This window comes from Mobula hypostoma, chromosome 4 (assembly GCF_963921235.1).
Source record: "Mobula hypostoma chromosome 4, sMobHyp1.1, whole genome shotgun sequence".
Taxonomy (NCBI): Eukaryota; Metazoa; Chordata; class Chondrichthyes; order Myliobatiformes; family Myliobatidae; genus Mobula; species Mobula hypostoma.
Window position 1 is genome coordinate 170,664,382 of NC_086100.1, and position 18,943 is coordinate 170,683,324.

At 42.1% G+C, this 18,943-nt stretch overlaps 1 protein-coding gene across 1 annotated transcript; it reads left to right on the plus strand.

Annotated features, from left to right (window-relative positions):
- Positions 1-499: 499 nt before the first annotated feature.
- Positions 500-16,983, plus strand: atp5fa1 (ATP synthase F1 subunit alpha). Its single transcript, XM_063046992.1, has 12 exons — positions 500-669; positions 1,827-1,905; positions 2,613-2,782; positions 3,532-3,705; positions 4,249-4,415; positions 5,235-5,383; positions 10,970-11,121; positions 13,804-14,028; positions 14,445-14,552; positions 15,344-15,488; positions 16,339-16,489; positions 16,766-16,983. The coding sequence occupies exons 1-12, from the start codon at positions 610-612 to the stop codon at positions 16,845-16,847; spliced, it is 1,662 nt and encodes a 553-aa protein (XP_062903062.1). The 5' UTR covers positions 500-609; the 3' UTR covers positions 16,848-16,983.
- The last annotated feature ends 1,960 nt before the right edge of the window (positions 16,984-18,943 follow it).

Genomic DNA, 18,943 nt, shown 5'->3' on the forward strand with positions numbered 1-18,943 from the left:
ATCTGTGGGAGGAAAGGAATGTCGACGTTTTAGTTCGTGGCCATGCATCACTCCCAAACATCGACAACTCTTCCACCCCACCCCCCTGATTCTGCTCAACCCAGTGAGTTGCTCCACCGGGTTGTTAGTTATTTGGATGGACACTGAATGTAATGGCAGAGATAATAGAAATCCTTGCGGGGACCTATTATCTACCTCTGGAGAGTCACGAATGGAAACAGCTACGTCTTTAATAGACCCAGTAAGACACGCTGCAGCCCGGCGGGGTGAGCTCTCACAGTCACATGGGATGTCATAAGGAACAGAAACAACGGAACTGGAGCAAGAACGTTGTACTTTCATATTATTTTTCCCGTCACTTGCAGCATCTGCAATCTTCGCTGGGATGGCTGTCGATTCTCGGGTCCAAAGTTCATTGATCCCTCTCCACCTGGAGTCCGCAGCGAGCGCCTTCTGCTTCCGGGGCGGCAGGCGGGGCCTCGCTCTGTACCGCTGACCTCTTCCTTCAGCAGCCGGGAGCGGCAGGGTGGCCATTTGCAGAGCCACTCGGCGGAGGAGGCACGTCCCGAGTAGTACACCGTCGCACCGCTCCGACACCCGAATCCGATCATGTTGTCGGCCCGCCTGACAGCCGCACTCGCGCGGTCTCTCGCTAGGCAGCGATCTCAGGTAAGTGTCCCGAGTGCCGAGTCGCGGGTGCGGGGAAGGACGGGTGAAGGGAGCTGTACCTAGGCGGCCATTTTGCACAGGGCCTGTGGTGGCTTCGTGCAGACAGTGGGCTGGCGGTGGCTGTGGATCCCATCCTCGAGTCCTCCCTTTCATTGGGTTTGCACCACTGTATGAGGACGTGGTCTTTGCAGTTGTGCTAATTAAGCGTGTTTAGATTTCTAATAGTCTGAGGGATGTTCGTAGGCCTCGCCCTGCTGAAGGTCAGGTCCTCCTTTTCTCCTTCTCGGTCAAACCTTCATTGCTTTGCAATATGAATGTTCGGTCTACATATCTTTATAGTTTGTAATCTGTTTCTTTAGGGTTTTAAAATTAATATACGCACACACCCATGAATTTTATTGCATTCACTGATTTTGTTGTGAACATTGAATTTGACCTAACTAGATAAAAATATTCCAATGATGCAAAATGCTGTACCTCCTGCTGGTTAATATCTAACTGTACAAAACTACACTGGTTAGTCAGCTATTGTTTGCACATTCAATTGAAGAAAATGTTGTAATGGGACAACGATCTGATGTTTCATATCTATTAACCGTATGGCAATTTCCTACAAACATGTAGTATATATTTTGAATAAAATGTGTAATTTCTCAATGATGGCTGCTTCTAAAGCTCCTGAAGGTCAGAGTAGGTTGTTATTAGCTGTCTGTCCTAATGGATCTGGAATTGGAATAATCCATTAAACTTTTGTATCTCAGTTTATAAAACAAATAACATTACTGTGTTAAGTAATATTTGTCTTGTTATTGGATGTACAAGTTGTATAAAAAACTCAGTCACTTCTCTTCTGCTGAAGGGTGGATACTCAAACCCAGTGATGCTGTCATGAATTTTAAAATGAGTTGGTTTATTTTAAGAAGTATGGAATGACCTTGGTGTCTTTGGTACCAACATAATCATGATTGATGCCAAAGTTCAAAGCTTAAATTTACCAACAATTATAAGTGAGGCAATTTACATTTTGAATATAAAAGCAACACATTAGAAATACTGTAGCTAATCCAGTTTGAGATTTGCTTCTGCGCTTTTGCAGAATGTATCAGTCTCTAAATATTTGGGCAGAATTGATTTATTTTAAGTCTTGTTCTTTTCAGGTGGCAAGACATGTCTTTCCTGCAGGATTTGTAGCCACTAAAAATCTTCACACTTCAAGGACATGCCTTCAAAAGACTGGTCAGTCTTTGTTAAATATGTTTTCAATCACATTCAGGTGTTTAGAGGTGAATATGAAAGAAGCCAGGTAGTGTCAGGAACAAGCATTTTCTTTTTTGATATTTCTAGTTGGCTTTTTGGCTATTGTTCATATATGTTGGTTAACTTGATCAAATGTGAAATACATTTTTGGGTTAATGAGAATTGGCTGAGAAATTGCTTTCTGGTTTGGCCAGGCACAAACTGAATTAATTCCAGGTTTGGGCTGCACTGAGCTGTGCATTGGTGTGTCCGTAGTTCATGTAATTTCTTAATGCTGTCTAATTATACTAATGTACTTTTTTAAATTATCCTTCCTTTGGTTAGATTAGAGCTTATGGTGAGGTTTGTTTGTAAATCTTTACTTGCATTGTCTGTAGTTTGTACACCAGACTTCTGTGTATCATGCACTAGAATGCCTAGATGGATCTGTATTTCAGAGCTCTGAGGTATCTTGCATTTAGTTAATATGTTGCTTTTGTATGACTGAGTAACCCTGTGCATAAAAGAGCATCACCCAACCTTTCTTAGTCACTGACAATGGCTCTGGCCTGCCTCCATTAAGCAACTGGTTCACTATATCTTTCTTGCCTTAAAACTTTAACATTTTATGCAGTAGGAACTGTTTCATAGTTGCTTATTCCCATTCCTCATAATTTTGATTTTACACCCTTTTTACTTTTCATTAGGTACCGCAGAGGTTTCTTCCATCTTGGAGGAGCGTATTCTAGGAGCTGATACCTCTGCCGACCTGGAAGAGACTGGTCGTGTGCTCTCAATTGGTGATGGCATCGCTCGTGTGTACGGTCTGCGAAATGTGCAGGCTGAAGAAATGGTGGAATTCTCCTCTGGTCTGAAGGTAACTGAATAATGAGATGGACTGGAAGAAAACCATACTTACTTGCATCCTTGAATTCAGCTTTGCATTTATTTGGAAATTTTAAATTGTTGTGAATTTTATTCCATCACGGAGAAGTGTAACCAAAATTATCCCTCTAATCTATAAAGAAGTAGATCTCAAAATTAAACAAGTGTTTCATGTTGAATTCCTCTGGTTCACGAAAACATTAGGGGAATGGTACCTTTATTTTGTCTTCATTTAAATGACCTGATATTTTGGATGAAAATATTAATCCTTTTATGTAACTGATGTGGTCCCCTTCCATTTTGTATATCCTTATGCCATAAGTTCCCGTTTGATTCCCTGAAGATGCTGAATTAGCTGATTAAAGTCAGGATTGTGCTCGTAGCACAGTTGCTTCAGCACCTGGGCCGTATAATCCAGCCAGGTTTTTGTTGCTATGACAAGCACGTGAATGGGTGTTGAACAGAGGTGAGATTTGGCTTGGCTTCCGTAATCTCACTTTTGAACTGAGTTGAGAAATGGTACTTGATCTAGCGGTGCAGAAAGTACATCATCAAAAGAGGCTTTTTTGGGTGGGGAGGATTTGTGCTTATGGTTTGTGGTGTTCCTCATGCATTTTGCCTTAATCAGGTTGAGGAGTGTTTCAAACTACTTCCAGTGCATTCTGTAATGGACTCCAAGCCATACAAATGAGTCAAGAGTTTGTACTGTTTTTTTTTCCTGATTTTGTGTTTTCATTTTAGGGAATGTCTTTGAATTTGGAACCTGACAATGTTGGTGTTGTAGTGTTTGGCAATGACAAGCTGATTAAGGAAGGTGACATTGTAAAGAGAACTGGTGCCATTGTGGATGTTCCAGTAGGAGAGGAACTACTTGGACGTGTTGTTGATGCCCTGGGAAATGCCATTGATGGAAAGGTAAAGAGCTTTCTAAAAATACCATGATATGATATCTATTAAGGTTACTTCTAATTCCTTGAACTCATCTGTTAATAGTACTGCCTTTATTGTAATTAAAGACTACATGCTTTGTCTTCATTTTTGCTATTTAATTGTTTTTTGCTGATTTATGTTACTTCTATGAGCATAGAAACAGGATATTCAATCGTCTGGTCAGTTCTGGCATTTGTGCTATAAATGAGCTATTTGAGCTCCATTTTTCCAATGGCCTTGGAGCGGTTACTTCAATGTTAGGATACCTTTGTAAGTCTCTGACTTAGAACTTGTGCTTACAATATTTTGATTTGGTACTGTAAGCCCTTCTTGTTTGATGAACAAGCTGCCCTGTAAATGTAGCAGTTTTTTGTGCATTCCGGTATTGAAATCTGTTTTCCAAAAGAATAAAAGCATCGGAGTTGGAAAAGCAGAACTTGTTGGAGTGTTCAAAACATACTCTGTTTGATTTGTTTTTGCTGTAGAAGCTTGAATGTTCAAATCTTGCTATTTGTTTTTCTGAAACAGGGTGCACTTGGAGCTAAGCAACGTAGGCGTGTGGGATTGAAAGCTCCTGGTATTATCCCCAGGATCTCTGTGCGTGAGCCCATGCAGACTGGTATTAAGGCTGTCGATAGTCTGGTGCCCATTGGCCGTGGTCAGCGTGAGCTTATCATTGGTGATAGACAGACTGGGTAAGGACCAAATATTGTATTCAAACGCAAAGATCTGCATTGATACTATCCCTATCAGCACTTCACCAAAGTACTCTGTAGTCAAAGATTATCTTGAAGTGTAGTCACTGTTGCAATATAAGAAACATGGCAGCCTGTAGGTTCTCCAAACAACAATATGATAATGACTTATTTACTCCATATTTCTAAATATGTTAGTCATGTCACCGTTAAAATTAGTGCTATGGGATCTAGGGCATTAACTTGAAATGATGGATCTGGCTGAATTGAAGACTTTTGAAAAGACAGTAGCTCCAGCTGTGTAATAGTCTTGTACTTCATTGGATTGTGAATAATCTTTGTGCGCAAGGGTCTGGACTAGGACTTGAGCTGCGGCTTTGTGATCAGTGGCTGACTTGTTAATTTTAGATTTATGGTTTTATAGGTTACATCCAAAAACCATGAGAGGTGAGAGCTCTGTAGCTGTCTAGTTGTTGCTCCAGTAGAGAGCTTGCACACTTTTCCTGTTTCCTGCCGATAGTGGTTCTGATGGCACTCTGCCACCATGTGAAAAGCTGTTCTTGTGACCCCGTTTGGGCAGCGCTCATTTGAACTTATCACTTGTATCAGACTGGAGAGTAACCAGCTGTTCATGCGTAGTCACCTGTCTTCTGCTTCCTCTTTTTCTTTTGTCTTTCTAGCTTGTAAATATAAAGATGGCGTGATAGTATTTCCTATTTGAGAAAGACTAACAGTGAAATAACTTCAAGTCCTTTTGCATTTTATAGCTCAGATGTTCACAATTTTGTTGTGACTAATGTATTTGATTTGCTTTTTTAGCAAAACTGGTATTGCTATTGACACCATCATCAACCAAAAGAGATTCAATGATGGCACTGATGAGAAGAAGAAACTGTACTGCATTTATGTTGCTATTGGTCAGAAGAGATCCACTGTGGCTCAGCTTGTCAAGAGATTGACTGATGCTGGTAGGTTCTTTTGCCAAGATAACTTAAAGCAATTTAGCTGTGAATTATCTCATCCAATTTCTGTATTAAAGTCTTGGAGATTATGATAATATTTCTCCTTGGAGCTGGAATTGGTGAATTAGCCCTGATATTTACAAAACCAATATTTATCAAATCAATATTTATCTGAAGTCTAAATGAGATGTGTGCTCTGATCCCCACAGGTTTACCACTTTTTCTCATTATAGCTGATGCCATACAGATTTTCTTCAGTGTCTAGAGTTACACAGAACAAGCAAATTAACCTCCTGGATAGAGCCTCCACCTGCCAGATTTTTCTGAATGCTGTAATATCAGCATTGAATTTTTAAGACTTGCAATCAATCTGGATTGTTTCTGTATCTGCTGCTGCCTGTCTAACCAGGATGCATGTTCCTGGCGTGACACGGTGGTTTGCTGGTTAGCACAACAGTACCAATATCCCGGGTTCAATTCCTGCCGCTGCCTGTAAGGAGCTTGTACACTCTCCCCGTGACTGTGTGGATTTCTTTTGGATGCTCTGGTTACCTTCCACAGTCTGAAGACGTATCATTTGGTAGGTTAATTGGTTATAGCAAATCGTTGTGTGATTAGGTTAGGGTTAAATCGGGGAGTTGCTGAGTGGCCCGACTTTTAGGGCCAGAAAGGCCTACACTGTGCTGTATCTCAATAAGTAAACAAAATTCCAGCTATTAGGTCAGAAAATTCATTTATTTCTTTGATTCATGCTAAGTTTCCATCTATGCCAGGAATCCAGTGAGGTATTCAGACTAGAAAATCAGCAGTCAATTATTTAAGGGCTGCCCAGCCCAGCTTTGTGGTAGCAGTAATGCATAGTTCCCACCATTAATGAAGGTTACCTGTGGTCCCACCTCTGTCAATTTCCACTTGGCCATGCAGACTCTATGGATAGAGTACTCTGCATCTATTGTGGGTGCTGTAACTCAACAATGCTGCTTTGCCTATATATTAAATCCCTCCTTGGCTTTGCTATTTTAGCCCAAAGAATCTGTGAAAGTTAATAAGTTTGAGCTGTACAAGCTGAGAGTACATGAGAGGTTATTTTCCACCTGAGGATTTGAGATTATTGCCTTAAGTCTTTCAGTGGAGTGAACAGTGTATTGTCTATCTTTAATTTTATGGGGTTAGGGACAGGGTGTTGGTTGTATAGCTTTTTTTAGCGTGTCGCACCAGACAGTCAGCCATTCTTGCCTGGCGCGTGGTGTCAGAATTGGTCTCCTTTCGGATTAACCGGGTCACGATATGAATGTTCCTGACTCGAACTTTTTTTTCTACGAGGCTGAGTGGCTAGCTTGATGCTCAACCGGACATGGATGGAAAGCGTACTGGAGGGGTGGCCCAACTTGGATTCAAACTGGGAGTCTGGTGCTGATGCCATTGCACCACCAGCTGGTTGTGTAGTGAAAGTCTGCTTCTTCCAGTCACTGGTTTGATATTGAGCTTCGAGCACTAGAAAGTGTTGTACTTACAAATAGAGAAAGCTTGGAGAGAGTGCGAGAGAGGATAGGCAGGTGATCGAGAAGGGATGCACTTAGACCAATGGTTTGAGATGTGTCTATTTTAAAGCAAGGAGTATTATGAACAAAGTGTAAACACGAGGAATTCTGCAGATGCTGGAAATTCAAGCAACACACATCAAAGTTGCTGGTGAACGCAGCAGATGTTTCGGGCAGAGACCCTTCGTCAGGATGAAGGGTTTCGGCCTGAAACGTCAACTGTACCTCTTCCTAGAGATGCTGCCTGGCCTTATGAACAAAGTGGATGAGCTTAGAGCGTGGATCAGTACTTGGAGCCATGATGTTGTGGCAATTACAGAGACTTGGATGGCTCAGGGGCAGGAGTGGTTATTTTGAGTGCCAGGGTTTAGATGTTTCAGAAAGGACAGGGAGGGAGGCAAAAGAGGTGGGGGCGTGGCACTGTTGATCAGAGTTAGTGTCACAGCTGTAGAAAAGGAGGAAGATATGGAGGGATTGTCTACGGAGTCTCTGGGTGAAAATTAGGAACAGGAAGGGGTCAATAACTCTACTGGGTGTTTTTTTATAGACCACCCAATAGTAACAGGGACATCGAGAAGCAGATAAGGAGACAGATTTTGGAAGGGTGTAATAATAACAGGGTTGTCGTGGGAGATTTTAATTTCCCAAATATCGATTGGCGTGTCCCTAGAGCAAGGGGTTCAGATGGGGTAGAATTTGTTAGGTGTGTTCAGGAATGTTTCTTGACAACAATATGTAGATAAGCCTACAAGAGGAGAGGCTGTACTTGATCTGGTATTGGGAAATGAATCTGGTCAGGTGTCAGGTCTCTCAGTAGGAGAGCATTTTAGAGATAGTGATCACAATTCTATCACCTTTACCATAGCATTGGAGAGGGATAGGACCAGACAAGTTAGGAAAGCATTCAATTGGAGTAAGGGGAAATAGGAGACTATCAGGCAGCAACTTGGAAGCATAAATTGGAAACGGATGTTCTCAGGGAAATCTACGGAAGAAATGTGGCAAATGTTCAGGGGATATTTGTGTGGAGTTCTGCATAGGTACGTTCCAATGAGTCAGGGAAAGGATGGTAGAGCACAGGAACTGTGGTGTACAAAGGCTGTTGTAAATCTAGTCAAGAAGAAAAGAAGAGCTTACGAAAAGTTCAAAAAGTTAGGTAATGATAGAGAGCTAGAAGATTATAAGGCTGGCAGGAAGGAGCTCGAAAGAAATTAGGAGAGCCAGAAGGGGCCATGAGAAGGCCTTGGTGGGCAGAATTAAGGAAAACCCCAAGGCATTCTACAAGGATGTGAAGAGCAAGAGGATAAGACGTAAGAGAATAGGACTAATCAAGTGTGACAGTGGAAAAGTGTGTATGGAACTGGAGGAGTTAGCAGAGGTACTTAATGAATACTTTGCTTCAGTATTCACTACAGAAAACGATATTAGCGATTGTAGGGATGACTTGCAGCGGACTGAAAAGCTTGAGCATGTAGGTCTAAAGAAAGGATGTGCAGGAGCTTTTGGAGAGCATCAGGTTGGATAAGTCACCGGAACCGGATGAGATGTACCCCAGGCTATTGTGGGAGGCAGGGGAGGAGATCGCTGAGCTTCTGGAGATTATCCTTGCTCCATCAATGCAAAGAGGTTCCGGAGGATTGGAGGGTTGTGGATGTTGTTCCATTACTCAAGAAAGGGAGTAGAGATAACCCAGGACATTATAGACCAGTGAGTCTTACTTGAGGGGTTGGTAAGTTGATGGGGAAGATCCTGAGAGGCAGGACTTATGAACATTTGGAGAGGCATAATATAATTGGGAATAGTCAGCATGGCTTTGTAACAGGCAGGTCATGCCTTACGAACCTGATTAAATTTTTTGAGAATGACTAAACACATTGATGGTAGAGCAGTAGATGTAGTGTATGTGGGTTTCAGCAAGGCATTTGACAAGGTACCCCATGCAAGGCTTATTGAGAAAGTAAGGAGGTATGGCATCCAAAGGGAAATTGCTTTGTGGATTCAGAACTGGCTTGCCCACAGAAGGCAAAGAGTGGTTGTAGACAGGTCATATTCTGCATGGAGGTTGGTCACCAGTGGTGGGCCTCGGGGATCTGTTCAGGGACCCCTACTGTTTGTGATTTTTATAAATGACCTGGATGAAGAAGTGGAGAGATGGGTTAGTAAATTTGTTGATTTAGATTGGAGGTGTTGTGGATAGTGTGGAGGGCTGTCAGAGGTTACAGCAGGACATCAATAGGATGCAAAACTGGGCTAAGAAGTGGCAGACGGAGTTCAACCCAGATAAGAGTAAGATGGTTCATTTTGGTAGGTTAAATTTGATGACAGAAGATAGTATTAATGGTAATACTCTGGCAGTGTGGAGGATCAGAGGGATCTTGGGGTCCGAGTCCATAGGACACTCAAGGCTGTTGCGCAGGTTGACTCTGTGGTTAAGAAAGCATACGGTGCATTGGCTTTCATCAATTGTGGGATTGAGTTTAGGAGCCAAGAGGTGATGTTGCAGCTATATAGGACCCCGGTCAGACCATACTTGGAGTACTGTGCTCAGTTCTGCTCAACTCACTTCAGGAAGGATGTGGAAACCATAGAAAGGGTGCAGAGGAGATTTATAAGGATGTTCCCTGGATTGGGAAGCATGCCTTATGAGAATAGGTTGAGTGAACTTGGCCTTTTCTCCTTGGAGCGACAGAGGATGAGACGTGACCCGATAGAGGTGTGTAAGATGATGAAAGGCATTGATCGTATGGATAGCCAGAGGCTTTTTCCCAGGGCCGAAATGTCTAGCATGAGGGCAAAGTTTTAAGGTGCTTGGAAGTAGGTACAGAGGAGGTATCAGGGGTGAGTTTTTTTTTAATGCAGAGAGTGCTGAGTGTGTGGAATGGGCTACCGGTGACGATGGTGGAGGCATATATGATAGGGTCTTTTAAGAGACTCCTGGACAGGTATATGGAGCTCAGAAAATTAGAGGGCTGTGGGTAACCTGAGGTAATTTCTCAGGTAAGGACACGTTCGGCACAATTTTGTGCGCCAAAGGGCCTGTATTGTGCTGTAGGTTTTCTATGTTTCTTCTACTTTTCCAGCATAGTTAGTTGACCTTAATTGCAGGGTAAGTAGGGATGTTCTACTTTTCAGGGTGCTGACAAGACCATACTTTAAATAACCTTTAAGGGGGAGGGGATGCTATAGTGACTTTAGAAGCAATTCAGTTTTGCAAGCATAAATCCTACAATGAAAAGTGTTTTTTAACAAGGAAAGATTAAAAAGGTCGGGCATGTGCCCTTTGACATTCAAGAGAATGAAGGGTGATCTTAATCAAATGTATAAGACTCCAAGGGAATGTGATGTGGTGAGCATAAAATGAGGGTGCCATGGTAGCATAGTGGTTAGTGCAATGCTATTACAGCTCAGTGCGTTGGAGTTCAGTTCTGACGCCATCTGTAAGGAGTTTGTACGTTCTTTCTGTGATCCCTTAGATATTCTCCAGATGTTTTGATTTCCTCCCACAGTTCAAAGACTCGCTGACTACTAGGTTAAGGTGGTCATTGGAAATTGTCCTGTGATTAGGCTGGTGTTAAATGGGTGGAAGGCTGGATGGCATGTCTCATTAGCAGGAAGGGCCTGTTCTGCTCTGTATCTCCAAATAAATAAATAAATATAATGTTTTCCCTCGTGGGGAAATTTAGAGCTAAGTGTAAAGTTCAAAATACGGGTGACTGGTTTGGATGGGATATGAAGGAATATCTTCTGGGAGAGTTCTGTACCCCATAGAGCCGCCGGGGCTAAGTTATTGATGTGTTGGAGGATGGCAGGTGGGTAATGGTGAACCTGACAGTAAAGCGAAGTTGAGGCCAAGCTTAAATAGGGCATGAATATGAGTGGCAGAGCATTCTCAAAAGTGGTTTGACTCAATTTTAATTGGATAGTTGTCACTAGGTATTCTCAAAATCCAATGGAAAGTGGTAGTAAGTGATCAAGCAGGGAAACAACATAACATCTTTTATCACTATAGTTGAAGTTGCTGTGTATTCTACTTGTTTGACTTGTTTTCCAGATGCAATGAAGTATACCATCGTGGTGTCTGCCACAGCCTCTGATGCTGCTCCACTTCAGTATCTGGCTCCATATTCTGGCTGCTCAATGGGAGAGTACTTCAGAGACAACGGCAAGCATGCCCTAATCATCTATGATGACTTGTCTAAACAGGTCAGTGCTTTTTCCAGCAGATGAGCTCCAGCCATTAGTTTAGGTTCCTGGTCTTAGGCCAACAGCTGTTAGTTTCTGTGGGTGTTACCATTTGTAACTATTGTAGTACCCTGGGAGAGGATGAAGTAACTTGGGCAGAATTTTTCCTAAGACTCCTCACTCCCAAGGTTGAGAGAACAGGCTGAGGTATTTTATTGCTACACCAGCTGGATGTACCTTTTGCTTTGCTTGGCTTCTAAATATTGATACCTGGAACCATTTTCTTGGGAGTTCTAATTTCAAAGTACATTTTATTATCAAAGCGTGTATACGGTATACAACCTTAAGATTCGTCTTCTTGAAGGCAACAACAAAAGAAAGAAACAACCCACACAACAAAACCATCAAATGCCCAGTGTGTAAAAGGGAAGTAAACAAACAACATTCGCCACAGAAAGTGAGTCCGCAGCCACTGAGCTGTTAAGGCGAGTAAAGCTGGTCCAGGAGCCTGATGGTCGCAGGCCACAGCTGCAGAGTCAGTTCACTGCTGAAGCACCCTGATCAAATTGTGCAGAAGTGTAAACAAGAACACAAGGCAAATGAACTGCAGTCACCAAAAGTGAATCCACAGCTGTGGAGCACATTCAGTGCTGAGACAAGTGAAGCCTGTCCAGTAATCTGATGGCTGCAGGGCAGCAGCTGCTTCTGGACCTGGCTGCATGGGACCCAGGATTGCTGGATTGTCCACATTCCAGCAGCAGCACGAAGGGACTGGCTAAACATAGGCAACAACACATCTAGTATCGGTCGACAGTTTAATCCAAGCAAAGTCATGGAGCTGATGACAGGTTCTTGTTCCGCCATTAAGAATTGATGCAGCTATGCCGTAGCTCAGGGGTCCCCAACCTTTTTTGAACCGCGGACCGGTTTAATATTGACAATATTCTTGCGGACTGGCCGACCGGGTGGTGGTGGGTTGTTCAAGTAAGGTTAAACTCACCTCAACATGTCTTTACAGTTAGGGTTGCCAACTTTCTCACACCCAAATAAGGGACAAAAGTAGCAGTCAAATCCCGGGACACTTTACCCCAGGAAAGACTACCGTGACCAAGAAGCCTTGTACGGGCACCTGTGTGCGCATGCACGTACTTGCTGATTCCCCCCCCCCCCCCCGCTAATCGGTTTTGCCTTACTGTTCCCAACTATACTATACATACATTATTTCTACTTTATATAGGCTGTGTATTTATTATATCATTCCTGCTTTTACTATATGTTAGTGTTATTTATTTTCAGTTTTATGTGTTATTTGGTGTGATTTGTTAGGTTATTTTTTGGGTCTGGGAACGCTCAAAAATTTTTTCCATATAAATTAACGGTAATTGCTTCTTCGCTTCACGCCATTTCGGCACGAAAGGTTTCATAGGAACGCTCTACCTTAGCGGGGGAAATGCGGGACAAACCAATTTAGCCCAGTATACGGGATGTCCTGGCAAATACGGGACATTTGGCAACCCTGTGTTAAAGTTCAACAGTGCGTGACAGGGAATGAGGAAAGGTGCAACTGACTCGTATCGTTTCCTTGCGGCCTGGTAGTTCGTGTTTTGCGGCCCGGTGGTTGGGGACTGCTGCCATAGCTGCACTCCACTCTCATCCACACCAAGTTCCCCAGGAGATTGCAGAAATGCCAGGTCATTTAGTTGGCTCATAAGAGGAATTTACAGGCTGCAACTGATGGTAGATCAGAAGAAGTGTTTTTAGAAGAAGCAGCGTATCAAGTATAGTAGTTTTGTGAGCTGTCTGCAGGATGTCGCCATTGGTCTGTGCTGCCACCTTGCCAATTGGAGTTTTATAGGCTGAAGTGCTCTGATTTTCAAGATTTTTGTTGGATCTTCAAACCAGAGAAAATGTAGTTTGCCCAAAGTCACTGAAGCAATGTGCAGTATTCTTTTAGCACTGAACAGGAGAAAACTTGATTACATACCTATTTCTTGAGATTTGGTTTTTATAATCTTTTAGAAATGGAATGTTTTGAAAGTGAAGACAGAATAGCTATTTTGTTGTGGAATGTATACTAAAAATGAGCAAATTCAGTTTTGTTTATATCATATGTATGTTGAAACATATAGTGAAATGAGTCATTTGTGTTAACTGAACATGTACTGTGGGCAAGCTGCATGTCTACAATCCAGCATTAATATAGCATGCCCATGATGATTAGCAGTAACTTGGTTCTAAGCACGATAGTCTATGCTTAAGGGTAGTTCATATGTTCAATAGGTACATTTAATGTCAGAGAAATGTATACAATATACATCCTGAAAATCTTTTTCTTCACAAACATTCACGAAAACAGAGGAGTGCCCCAAAGAATGAATGACAATTAGATGTTAGAACCTCCGAAGCCCCCCCAACTTCCCTCTCTCATGCATAAGCAGCAGCAAAGCAACATTCCCCCCCCCCCCGCCATCAGCAAAAAAGCATCGGCCTTGGATCTACCCGCCTGCAGAGCCATGCCTTCAGAGGAAGTTACTAAAGTTGATTGTAACTTGACTCCTTTCCTCCTGCAATAGTCTGTGCTATTTGTGAATAACATTTAATTAAGTATTTAAAATGAAAGGATCCATGGAATTTATTGCACACCATAAACAACTGAAACTTGTAACAACCATTGCCAGTATCTCACTTTCAACCTTTTTGCAGGCTGTTGCCTACCGCCAGATGTCCTTGCTTCTGCGTCGTCCCCCAGGGCGGGAGGCCTATCCTGGTGATGTATTCTATCTGCACTCCCGTCTGCTGGAGAGAGCAGCCAAGATGAACGATAACTTTGGTGGTGGCTCCCTTACAGCTCTTCCAGTAATTGAGACTCAGGCTGGTGATGTGTCTGCTTACATTCCAACCAATGTCATCTCCATTACGGATGGTCAGGTGGGTTGTAGAAGTGAAAATTGTCCTGTATTTGTTTTGAAAATCAAATTGAAAAGTGAATTTTTGAAGTACTAATGTTTGCAGGGAAGGGAAATGAATGGTAAATGTATTTATGGCAATACCTGATTTTAACCACCCCCCCACCATTTCAGGAATGAGGGCTCTCATGGAGATAATCATTTATGGTCAATTGGTTATAAGATAAGCCCTCTGAATACACTTTCTTAAAGACTAATGACTAGTATTGATCGATGGTCATTTTCATTGAATAATTAAGTGATGTATTCAATAGTTTTGCATTGGATTTGTAAACAATATCATTGCAACACTAGATTTCATGTACAGCCTTATTTCTATGACTGGAATCACGCTCATGTAGTATTAGATCTTGATCTATGTACTTGCATACTTTGTAGATCTTCTTGGAAACTGAACTGTTCTACAAGGGCATCCGCCCAGCCATTAATGTGGGTCTGTCTGTATCCCGTGTAGGATCTGCTGCCCAGACCAAAGCCATGAAACAGGTATTCATTGGGTTGTTCTTATCTGCATCCTTTTGATTACTGCTTGGTAATTAACTAAAAGAATTGACATTGCTGCTGGGAATTTGATCTTTTATCACTTCAATTCAATACATTTTATTTTAATAGATATTTAGACTGAATTTATTGGGCACTTTTGCTATATGGGAGAATTGAGTCTTTTAAACTTTGGAACTAAATAAGAACATCAAAGTAATGAGGCAGAACATTAATTCCAATAGAAAGTTTTTATATTTTCATCTTACAGGTCTAAGCAGTCCCTATCAAAAGTGTTCAGGTCAGACATTTGACAGACTTTTTAAGTGGGCTACTAGATTTGGCAGGGGAACTCATCTACTTTGATAGGGGAAGAAGAGGGACAATTAAATCTCACTGTCCGGTCCCTACCAGGAGTTTACATATCATTCAGTATGATTTAGATCCATCTGGGCTAACTTTTTTTTTCCCCAGTAGGCCAATCTGATGCTAAAAACACATTTTTGGAGGAACTCGGTTAGGCGGCAATGCCTTGCTTATTCCTCCTGCAGTTTGTGTTTTGCTTCAGATTTGAGCATCTGTAGTCTCGCATCTCCACCCTGCTGTTGTGATGGGCAGTGTTCCAAACAGAGCAGGATGTTGTGGAGCCACTGTCAACATTAATCATTGTGACACCTAGTCAGAGTTACCTCTTGTTCCAGCTGCTGCTCAGCTCCTGATCTACCTTCACTTTCAAATATCCCAAATATTGAAGGAGTGTGCATTACCTTCTAACTCTTGATCTTCACTGATCACAGGTGGCTGGTACCATGAAGCTGGAGTTGGCCCAATTCCGTGAAGTGGCAGCTTTTGCCCAGTTTGGTTCTGATTTAGACGCTGCTACTCAACAGCTGCTGAACCGCGGTGTTCGTTTGACAGAGCTGCTCAAACAAGGGCAGTACGGTGAGTGAGTCTTATCCCTGGGTTGTGATTCAGAGAAGCCTGAAATTGCCTTCTGGTCACTTTTTTTTCACCATACTGCTAAGTCATTTTGCCATTTATATTGATACAAGGTGCAGTGACAGAAGGTATACCTTGCCCCTCTCCAACTTCTGCCAGCTCTGCACTTAGATGTAAAGCAGGGTCTCGACCTGAAAAATCAACCATTAGTTTCCCTCTACAGATACTGCCATCAATGAAAACTCAAGCACCAATGCTGTTTGTAATAACAATGATTGTAATGATTCCAGGAGTGAAAGGGTTACTGTATGAGGGACGTCTGTCAGCTCTTGGGCTGTATTCCCTGGAGTTCTGGAGAATGAGGGGGGATCTTATAGAAACATTCTGAATGTTAAAAGGCCTGAGCAGATTAGATGTGGCAAAGTTATTTCCCATGGTAGGAGATCCTAGGACAAGAGGGCACAACTTCAGGATCGAAGGATGTCCATTTAGAACTAAGATGCAGAGAAATTAATTTAGTCAAAGGGTGAAAATCTGGAATTTGTTGCCACGAGTGGCTAAGGAGACCAAGTTGTCGGGTGTATTTAAGGCAGAGATAGAGAGATTCTTGATTAGCCTGGGCATCAAAGGGTATCGGGAGAAGGCAGGGGAGTGGGGATGACTGGAAGAATTGGATCAGCCCATGATTGAATGGCGGAGCAGACTCAATGGGCTGAATGGCCTACTTCTGCTCCTATATCTTGTGGTCTAACAGTGCAGTCCTACTGCAGTTCATAAATGTTATGGAGATGTTGGGGGTTCAGTTGGAGCATGTGTGCCAGATTATGCAGTAATTTTTGTGTTTTCCATCCAGTTCCCATGGCTATCGAGGAACAGGTTGCAGTTATTTATGCTGGAGTCAGGGGTCACCTGGATAAAATGGAACCCAGCAAGATCACAAAGTTTGAACCAGCTTTCTTAGCCCATGTGAGAAGTCAGCACCAAGATGTCTTGGCAACAATCAGGTGAGTGTATCACTGCAACAGATTTCTCAACAACCCTCTCCCCTTACAGAAAAAACTTAATCTTTTTTCATGTACTGGACTTAAATTTACAAATCTGTACTGCTTTTTATGTATGAAATTTGCCTATTAGGACAGTGATTTGTGAGTTGACTTTTAACACACTCCTTGATTACAAATGGTGCTGATTTTTAATTGTGCTTTGTTGGTTCAATTATTTTTGGACTACTTTGCAGTTCTTTGAGAATAGTTTCTGAAGTACTGTTTTTTTTATTAAAGGGCTGAAGGGCACATCAGTAACGAAACAGAAGGCAAGCTGAAGAAAATAGTAGTAGATTTCTTGTCCACCTTTGAGGTATAAACGTTGTCTCCATCTGCTGACTTGTTCATGTTTTGCTGACTGCTCTGATGACTCCACGAACTAAAGGAAAGCGGTTCATGCTCTTGTGTAATATGTACAGGTGGTTTTCTGTTCAGAGAATAAAATATTCCATTAACATCTTTGTTTAATCTTTTTATTTGCACATGCATACAAGTTGAAGAAAGTTGATGTGCATAAGAACAATTTGGTCATGAATAATAACTGTTAACAATAAATTTTAAATGGGGAAATATTGATTCTGACTGGTTGGATCTATTGCATTTCACACTTTGCAGAGTTCATTTGTGAATATAAAATAAAATTCTGAGACAGCTACAGTTTTCAGTGCATAATTTATTATCTTGTTTCTTTAAAAACAATATTTAATCCCACAAAATAAAGGGCCCAAAGAAACCACTAAAGTATTATCTCAACAATGAATATTGTGGATGATTTGTAATTCACCAGACAATAACATTGGCTGTAGGTTGGGGATTGTGATGAACAAAGAGACCTGAGTATCCTGAAAGCAAATAGTTAAAGGTTCAAGAATGAAATGATAGTTACTGTAGATCCATGCAACATTAAAAATAGGCAACAAGACTAGTGGTCCTGGTGTAGATACCGCCGAGTTTTTTCCCTGATGGAAGTGGGAAAAACAAGGACTTCTGGGTCACCAAGAGAATGGCAGCATAGGAAAAGGTCTCTCGACAAAAAAGAACGTAAACTGCCCTAAAGTGGAAATTAGACAAATATTTAGTATTGTGTAACTATACTATATCAATAAAAGGGGCAAGGATGGATCCTAAGTACAAGAATAAAAAGTCCACTCAGAAGGCTGATAAATATAAAAAGACGCAGCAAGTCGAGGGGCCTAGCTCCCCCATGGCCAGCCAGGATGGAGATAATGTGGAAGAATGGGTGAATCTGACTTTGAATCTTAGAGAGATACGTGATTTCCGACAAGATAACAACAAACAGCTGGAAGATATTAAAGGAAAAATGGGAAAAACTAATTTCAGGTTAGATGAAGCCGAAGCGAGGATTGTAGGGACTGAGGAGAGGCTGCAAAGCACAGAGGAAGTGATGGGAGAAATGCTGAAGCTACAAGAGCAGCTCCAGTGGAAGCGAATACACCAAGAAGGGAAAAAGTGAGGATCGATCCATGGAGTTCCCGAAGGAGCTGAAGGTAAACCTGGATTGGTGATTCCCTTCGTGGAGAAGCTGCTTAGAGAGAACCTTAAAAGACCAGACGCAAAAGACCTACTGATAAAAAGGGCACCACAATCCCTGGCAGACGCCCAGCTCAGATCGATTTTAGCCAGATTTCTCAATTACAGAACGAAAGAAGTGCTTAAACTGGCATAGCAAAAGAAAAGCTTTATGTGGAACAACTGTAAAATCAGTTTAGACCACGATTACACACCAGGGATCCTTGCCAGACGGAAGGAATACGCAGAAACATGGAAGGTCCTGAAGGAAAACAACATCAGATTTCAGACCCTGTATCCAGCTCGGCTAAGAGTCTTTTACGATGAAGGGACAAAAACCTACGCTACAGTGGAAGAGGCAACGTTGGATCTGGCGGTTCAGGGATTACCCATAAAAGTCATCACCCAACTGGAGTCGCTACTGGAGAAGATTCCCACTAATTTTTGCTTCCTTGTATGCCCTCTCCTTCGCTTTAACTTTGGCTTTGACTTGTCAACCACGGTTGCATCCTTTTTCCATTTGAAAATTTCTTCTTTTTTAGAATATACCTGTCTTGCACCTTCCTCACTTCTCGCATAAACTCCAGCCACTGCTGCTTTGCCGTCTTTCCCGCCAGTGTCCCTTTCCAGTCAACTTTGGCCAGTTCCCCTCTCATGCCACTGTAATTTCCTTTACTCCACTGAAATACCGACACATCAGATTTCAGCTTCTCTTTTTCAAATTTCACAGTGAACTCAAATCACGTTATGATCACTGCCTCCTAAGGGTTCCTTCACCTCAATCTCTCTAATCACCTCCGGTTCATTACACAATACCCAAGTATTGTGTAATCAAGTGCTCTTAATCATGAACATATTTCAGAGTCTAAAGACAAGGATGGACCA

Coding starts and splice junctions, on each gene's coding strand:
- atp5fa1 (XM_063046992.1), top strand. CDS start 610: ATGTTGTCGGCCCGCCTGACAGCCGCACTCGCGCGGTCTCTCGCTAGG. Junction 4,416..5,234: donor ATTGGTGATAGACAGACTGG/GTAAGGACCAAA, acceptor TTGCTTTTTTAG/CAAAACTGGTATTGCTATTG. Junction 5,384..10,969: donor CAAGAGATTGACTGATGCTG/GTAGGTTCTTTT, acceptor CTTGTTTTCCAG/ATGCAATGAAGTATACCATC.